This window comes from Quercus lobata, chromosome 7 (genome assembly GCF_001633185.2).
Source record: "Quercus lobata isolate SW786 chromosome 7, ValleyOak3.0 Primary Assembly, whole genome shotgun sequence".
Lineage (NCBI taxonomy): Eukaryota > Viridiplantae > Streptophyta > Magnoliopsida > Fagales > Fagaceae > Quercus > Quercus lobata.
The window spans coordinates 48,380,577-48,389,052 of record NC_044910.1 but is presented as its reverse complement, the minus strand read 5'-3'; the positions used below and the strand labels follow the sequence as shown (position 1 = coordinate 48,389,052).

General features: G+C 32.0%; 1 protein-coding gene across 1 annotated transcript; it reads right to left on the bottom strand.

Moving 5' to 3' along the window:
* Positions 1 to 371: 371 nt before the first annotated feature.
* Positions 372 to 7,695, bottom strand: LOC115952864. Its single transcript, XM_031070196.1, has 9 exons — positions 7,521 to 7,695; positions 4,057 to 4,212; positions 3,817 to 3,954; positions 3,565 to 3,672; positions 3,087 to 3,221; positions 2,758 to 2,892; positions 2,280 to 2,643; positions 1,394 to 1,863; positions 372 to 495 (listed from the first exon to the last, which is right to left on the bottom strand). The coding sequence occupies exons 1-9, from the start codon at positions 7,662 to 7,664 to the stop codon at positions 442 to 444; spliced, it is 1,704 nt and encodes a 567-aa protein (XP_030926056.1). The 5' UTR covers positions 7,665 to 7,695; the 3' UTR covers positions 372 to 441.
* Positions 7,696 to 8,476: the final 781 nt, after the last annotated feature.

The following is an 8,476-nucleotide window of genomic DNA, read 5'->3' as shown; positions in this document are numbered from 1 at the left end:
ATTTTTAGTAACGTTATTTAAGTGTTGTGAACGGAGCATGCTTTTGGATTATTGTAATTTCTAATTAGCATAGGGCTAGTGTAACTTATATCAAAGCTACATTTTGCGTACTGGCTGCTGCAAACTTATGTCAAAGCTGCACTTTGCCCATTTTATATTTGAATGCATAAATTTAGTCTAATTTATACTTAACAGGAGTTGATGTAAATATATATCATATTATAAACTGAGCCTAACAACTGCCAAATTCTTTTACTTTTGAATATTCATTAATTTCTTGGATATATGCAAATGTTGATCAACCACATAGTAAAGGCAAATCTAGGATGACTTCTCTAGGGGCCAATGTCTAAGACTCCCATAACAAAAGTGCCCCAAAATTATAGCATGATAAATGGAAAATACAAATTCATAATTGAATTGTACAATCCTTCCCTGTCTTCAAAGAGAGCCCGAGAATATTGGCTCAACATAACTCCAATCCCCTTGTAAATCCTGTTTCAACCAAAAACAAAAATTTGTGATGAGTGCGTGGAATTGTAATTGACAATCAATTTTTCCTAATAACTCAAGACTCTAATTTTTGTAAACTAGTCTCTCATGAGGAAAATTATGTTATTAAGTGAAGTTAATAAAATGATTTTAATAAATTAGGTTAAATTGTTCTACACTTTTAAAATTTATTTTGTTCATGTAATATCATAAATTTATATTGGAGATAGTGTTAGTTTTATTTGTAAACTTTTTTAATTAGAGAGAGAGAGAGAATAATTAAATCGCAAATAAAATATCTTGATAAATTTGTTATTGGCAATATAAAAATATAACTGAGAATATATATATATATATATATATATATGAAAATGTAACCAATGAATAAGGTAAGTTATAAGTTATAATAAGACTTAGAAAATAATGAAATAATACAATAGGAAGACAACAATAAAAATTATCGTAAAATTATTTTTTAAAAAAAGTCCAAAATTGTAATATAAAAATTCTTAGTTATATAGAAAGACTTTATTTTTTTTTTTTCAAATGTGTGTACAGATATTATCAATTAAAAAAAGAAATGTTAAAAGAACTTGAAGACAAAAATTTTAATAGTAATTTTGTAGGTCAAAAAGAAAAAAGAATGGTTTTAAATAAAAATTTTATGTACAGAAACTTAAATAAATATTATTTTTTATTGATATTTATGGTCTTATGACTCAAATTGTATATATTCGGCTAACTGTTTGGGTGCCCAAAGACGAAGAAATTATGAAGTTTGCAGCAATGTATTTTTTTCAAAAACAAAAGCAAGGTAATCAGCAAAACACTAGCTAACTCACATCTAGAAATTCTAACTAAAGACCCGCTATCAATCGTCATTAAACCTGAAATACACAACCTCAAAGGCTTCATCAACACGCGGTATAAAGTTGATCAGTGCACATTGTTCATTGTAGGAAGCAATGAAACTTGAGGGTCCACCATCATCGCGCTCCATTAGAACAGGAATATCATTGCCTTGCACTAGAGCAGGATTGGCTTCCACCATAGCAGGATTGTTTGGCACCATTTCCACAGGATTAGCTGGCTGGTTCACAGGATTTTCTTGCTCTTGCGTTGGAATGGCAGCAACAGAATCTGGGGGTGGTGGGGCTGCATCTTTTGGCACTACAGGAAATGCTTGCTCCTGTGTAGGAATGGCAGCAACAGAATCTGGGGGTGGGGCTGCACTAATGTTTTCTTCTTGTTTTGGCTTTACAGGATTTTCTTGCTTTTGTGTAGGATTGGCAGCAACAGAATCCGGGGGTGGGTCTGCAAAAATGATCTCTTCTACGTCAGAATCCTCATCCGCATCCATCTCATTATTTCCTGCAATCAGTGAGATTTTGAGAAAACAATAAAATTAAAGAGCTGGACCAGATTCTTAATAGAAAACTAGATCCACACGTTAGGTAATTAACAACAGGAAGTTTATCTTGCACGCTCACTAATGAATATTTTATAAACACAAGAAAAATGCTAGAGTTATAAAATACCGATGCAGTGAATAATTATTAATAAGAAAAAAATGATATAAGTGGTGGACTTTGGTAAATCCAGATAAGAACCAGTAAGAATTTATCATTCAACAGTTTATAAACAAAGTTTGTGGATCTAAACATTATGCACAATGTCTATACTTTAATATCAAATGTGGATATAATTTTTTTTTTTTTATAAGAATGTTTCGCATTTAGCAAATGAGACTGATGGTGTATATTAGTAAGTGTGAAGTAATTAAGTACCCTCTCCCTGTGGCACATTTTGTTCCCCGTTGAACATATTAAGAAGATTGCGATGGGCTATGTACAGCCATTCCTCAACGATTAGACGATTTCTTTTTTCCTCTTCAGTTTCAGGGGATGTACGGCGGTAAAAGTTGTAACCATAGGAAGGATTAATGAGCTCCACAATATATCCATCATCATCTACCAATTCCTCCATTGTCTCTATGTATTTTACTTCGACTGTCTTTGTTTTGTGTTCTTCACGAACCTCAGATGACAAGCGCGCCTTCTTCTTCTTTGATATAACACTACTACCACCTTCAGCTGTTGGAGAGGTCCTCTTCCTCTTCAGTTTTTCTTTCTTTTGTTCGGATTTCTGTGCCTGAAAATATTACAGTGCCTAGATATTAATGAACAGATTTTTTAATATCATCAAGGTATAATTTTTTCAGTAATTCTTAAATGCCAAACATGTAGTTTTGAATCTCGAACTCACCGAATTATCAGCTTCAGCTTCAGCTTGCCTGGCCTTTTTTGGCTTCGGTTTATCTGGATAAACCTCATAAAGCAGAAAATTGACAACCTCAACGGTCGACCGGAAAGTTCGGTTTGATTTTTCATGACGATAATACTGCATGGAACATTATATATATGTTATGTTAACAACGCATTAACTTCTTAATTATGATCCTTTAATTACATGGAAATAAGTATTGTAGGAATTTTTAAATTGCTCCCTTCAACAAATATGCTTTACTTTAAGTTCATTACCAGGCAACAAAAGTTAAGTGAGATCCAAAAAAAAAAAAAAGTCAATCAAATTACCACATCGAATCTTCCATTGCTGCGTTTTCTTCGTATAATTTTCCATCCATGTAGCCTCTCAACGAAAGAAAACTGACGCACATTCTGAGTATTAGAGTCCTTCGGATCCACACCTTGAGGAAGAGGGGACAAGATCTGCAAACAAAATCATCAAGTGCACATTAAAACAATAGTGTTTATATGTTCATCCACATATAGGTGTGTATATGATGATCATGGTGAGTAGATGGTCATATATAAAAATAGGGTTTGAAAAGGATAGGATTAGAACAACTTTGCAAAGAGTTGCATCTTCCTAACAGTTACAAACCCCTGTCAAAAGTTGTAATCCCTCATAAAGAGTCACACTTGTTCATCCAAACAACACCACCCATACAGGAATTTATCACAATTCAAAGATATATGTATGAGTTTTTTCTTACGAAATTCATTAAACAGAATAAACGAAAAGAGAACTCTATCTCGGAAATGAAACTACCTTGTCCACTTCTTCAAAATTAATGTCACAATCACTGGGTAGCTTAAACGAGACTGAGATCTCCCCAGCCAAACTGGTACTACCCCGCGGCTTTTTGAGCGGGGTCGCCTGTGTTTTCAACAGCAAATACAAAGATAGCATTGTTAACATCGTGAAGAATATCATATGCATGAGAAAACTTTCATGTCAAATAACCTAAACTGGAAAGCATATCAAATAATAATTTAGACGAGGATTTATGTAAAAGTTTACCGTGTTGATAGCAAGATTTTTGTTTGCACAATCCAGTACCGGTGGTTGGTACGATATGGGCACAGCTTGAACTGCACCATTGTCGTTGGTCCCATCCTCGTTTTTTCCCGCCTGTTTCCTCAAGTAAGACGTGGATTGCTATTGCAAAATAAAAGATGGGAAATTGTTAGCATGAATTGTGAAATTCATATCTGTATCATGCACAGACCCCAACAACAAAAGGTGAAAAGAACCACTTACAGATATCACGTCTTTGAGAATTTTGTGAAGTTTAGCAAGGAGGCCATTGTCTTGAGAAAAACCACCCTCAACTACTGGTTTTGGAACATAGGGTTGTATCTCCCACCCCGTGATGTTCTCCACCTTAATGGGATTTTGGGAGTCTGACATATTGGCCTACAGAGATAGAGAGATAGAATAGAAAAGAGAATTGTGTGAAAATGATAGAACAAGAGAGACATATATATAGTGGGAGTCCGAGCCATTTCAATGTTCAAATCCTTTCGCCCAGATACAACTTATAACAATTGACACCAAATAGGGTTTACTTCCTTTCCATTTCAGCACGGTTTGTTCCATATAAAGAACCATTGCCACGGTATCTAAAATAGGTTTTTTGAATAGGAATCTAAGACGCTAAACCAAATATAAAGTTACCAAATCCCATGGTGAAAATGTTACCTTATATACCAATATTACCACGTTTTACTTAGACTACCATCCTAATTTGCTGACCCTTCCAGAAATCAAAACCCTAACATTTGTTGGCTGCCACCAGAACCCATTGTTAACTTTAAACTATCTCTTCAATCTAATTTATGGAAATGATTCAAAAAGCTTGTGTTTATAGAAGTACAAGTTGTTTGCTCCTCGGATTTTCAAGTTGGATTCACTTGTTTTATATATATCAATGTTCCTAATTACATTGAAAAGGGAATCTAATAATTCTTATGCAACACCATTTCGTTTGAATGATAACGTTAGAGGTGGTTGTGCCCTAAACTTGGGTCCAAGTCTCTTTAGAAACTTGCAATATTTTTTTCATCCTTTTACCTTTGGCATCACCTAACAAAAGGAAAATTATGAAATATATATATACACACACACGAAATAAGCTCCCTAATTCCTAGTCTACTTATATGTTAGAAATACATTCCCTTTCTCTTTTATTTTATGTGTGTGCTTATTTCTAAAATAAATAAACAAAAATCATAGTATATTTATAATAAATTATCATTTGATTCAATTAACGGTTAACAGTTACATTTCTTTCTGTATAGATCTTGCACTAATTGTTTAGCATTATATAGATCTTATGTTACTAATGATGAAGCCTTATTAATTTCTCATCAATCAAACCATATAAAAAATGCAATTGCACTAAAAAAAATATATATGATCTAATAATAATAAATGATGCTAAATTTCATTCCACCAACAATAAACGGTTAACAGTCAACTATTACATGTTGTATTGTACAAATTATCTCAAATTATATCAATATTATATCAATAATGATGAAGGATAAAACCCTTATCGATAACCAATGATACCAATCAAATATCGAATTGCAAGTGTACTTTAAATATGATCTAATAATAACCAACGATACCAAATTTGATTTTAACGGTAAACGGTCAATTGTCTTGTCTCGTATATTACATAAATCCTCTATCACTAATGATGACAAATAAAAACCTTATTAATTTCTCATCAATCAAACCATAAAGATGCAAGTGAACTAATTAATAAAGATGTTCTACTAACGATGTTCCAACTTATTCTATTAACGATAAATGATTAACTGTCTTGTCCCATATTCTTGTATTATACAGATCTTATGTTATTTTTTTTTAGATACAAGATAAAAATTCTACTTTAATATAATCTAAATATATATATGGGTGAAACTTTTTCCTGGAAACTTAAATCCTGGCTCTTACCCTCCACACTCCACAAGTATTTATACTTGTAGAATGACTATCACGCCAAGGATGCGCAATAGTTAGATCTTATGTTACTAATGATGAAGGATAAAAATCTTATTAATTTCTTATCAATAAAATCATAAAAATGCAAGTGTACTAGTAAATTTGATCAAATAATAACAAATTGTACCAAACTTTGATTCTATTAGCTGCTAACAATTAGCAATCAATCATCATATCTCACATGAGTGATACACCTTCACTTCGGCCTAGCACTTATAAGCTGAAGGTGGGAGGCGTCTCTCTTCGATGTGGGATTGAGCAAATCCATGATGGTCTTCACTCAAAGCGGACAATACCTTTTAAGGGAGAGGTTCGTCCCTCCACAATCACCATTCAACCCATAAAATGCAAGTGAATTAATATATTTGTTCTTATAAAAACAAATTATGACAATTTTGATTCTATTAACGATAAACGGTTAACCGTCAAGTCTTGTATTATACCGGTCATCTCATATTAAATAAATCTTATGTCACTAATGATGAAGGATAACAACCTTATTAATTTCACATTGATCAAACCAAAAAAGTGCAAGCGTGCTACTAAATATGATCTAATAATAACAAATGATATCATATTTGATTTTATTAACGGTTAACGGTCAACCATCACATCTCATATACAGATTTTATTAACGATCAACGGTTAACAAATAATATCATATTTGATTTATTAACGGTTAACGGTCAACTATCACATCTTATATACAAATTTTATTAACGGTTAACGGTCAACCATCATATCTTATATTGTATAGATCTTATATCACTAATGATAAAGAATAAAAACCTTATTAGTTTGTAATCAACCAAACCCTAAAAATCCAAGTGTATTAATAATTTTAAAAAAAATAATAATAACAAATAATACAAAATTTGATTCTATTAACGGTTAGTGGGTAATGGTCACGATCATGTCTTGAACTCATGGATAAGAATAATCACTTCCATTGGGCTCCAATTAACACTCAATTATCCTTAAAGTTGATCGTTTTGCAGCATTGATATATATGATTAGGGTTTAAAATTATTAAGTGTGTAAAAAAAGGTAATTAAAAATCATCTAGTTCTCTTTCTATTACTACCAACTACTTAGGGTTGTGGCCCTGTAGTTAGAGTATTAGTGTGGGATAGGTCATGAGATACTCTCAATGACCTTGGTTTGATTTAAAATTATTGTTGCTTATCGCTTGAAACTGTTAGATCTTAAGTGAGATTGAAATTAGGCTATAATTCAATTTTCTTAACATTTTTTCAAGGGAGTATATGTGTAGATCCCCATTTGAACCCTCCTTATAGATCTGTTTATATATATCCTGTAAGTATTGGGTTATCCAGAATAAAAACTATTATGGTTATGTCCAGATTACAAATCGCCCTTTACCTTCATTACTAAAAAATATATATTAATTTTATATAAAAATAAATAAATAATATGGTTCAAATATTATGATAGATTCTCAAAAGTTAGGTTTAAAAGCTCTAAATTTGACACAAGCTTTTGAAAAAGGATGTATAATAATAGCTTAAAACAAAAAATTTTAAAAAATTTATTAAAAAAAAAAACCAAAAAAGTCAACACATGAAACACTTTTTGAAAAAAAAAAGAACAAACCCAACAAGAATCAGATCAAGCATGCAAAAACCAGATCTATTCTTTCAAGGGTCAAAATTATAAATTGTTTTAAAAAATCAAAGGTATAGGAAAATTACCCCATCTAATTTTATGACACGCACGGTGCCTGAATGTTGCCCCTTTTCCAAGTAAAAACTCTCCTGCCCTTCCGTCGCCAAGGGCTTAAGGATCTGCGACTCCATAGCTTTGTCATCCTCACTGTACTCAGAAATTAGCACCATTGTTACCCTAGAGAAAGATAGTAATAAGATAGTGAGTGAGATTTTGAGAGAAAAAGGGGTTCATATAGTGTCTTAGCTCCTATACATGCAAAGGTTAGCAAGCCACGTGCAGGTCAACCAGGCAAGGTGGTGAAGTGTCGTCTAAAGAAGGAAGTCTTATAAAGCTTTTACCTATTTAGCCGACGGTTACATATACGATGTTCTGGATTGAGCATCTGTGTACTTGAAACGATTGGTAAAATATGGTAGAAATGAAATATTGCTATATATTTCACCAATGCATGCATTAGAAATATGCAAATTTGAATTTGACTTTGTTTGATTATGAAACATAATAAATATTTTGTTGCTATGTATGGCAAGTTGATACTCACTTAATTGGTAATTATTATTCTCACTCACTTGCTAATTATTCAAACATTTTTTTTTCTTTTTTGAGAAAAAGATTATTCATTACTTCATGAGTAATATTTTTCTTTTTCACATAATAAGTCTCGCTATTTAAATTCATTGTAGAGTCTACAATTTTTGTGAAGAGAAAAAGTATTCCTTCTAAAATACTAAATAATTACTCATTAGAGTCATACAATTACTCAATGTCTAGTCATATTAAATTCTTTAGCCCCCTCCCCACAAAAAGAAAAAAAGAAAAAGAAAGAGTCATATGAAACTCAATTAAGGACTGAGGTCATAGACATTAGATGGTAGAGACAATCTATAAACACAACACATGCTGATGTGGTAGATTGTTAGTATGTAATAGGTAAAAAAATGACGTTAGTGATGGGTCCAAATAAAAAACCAATAGAAGC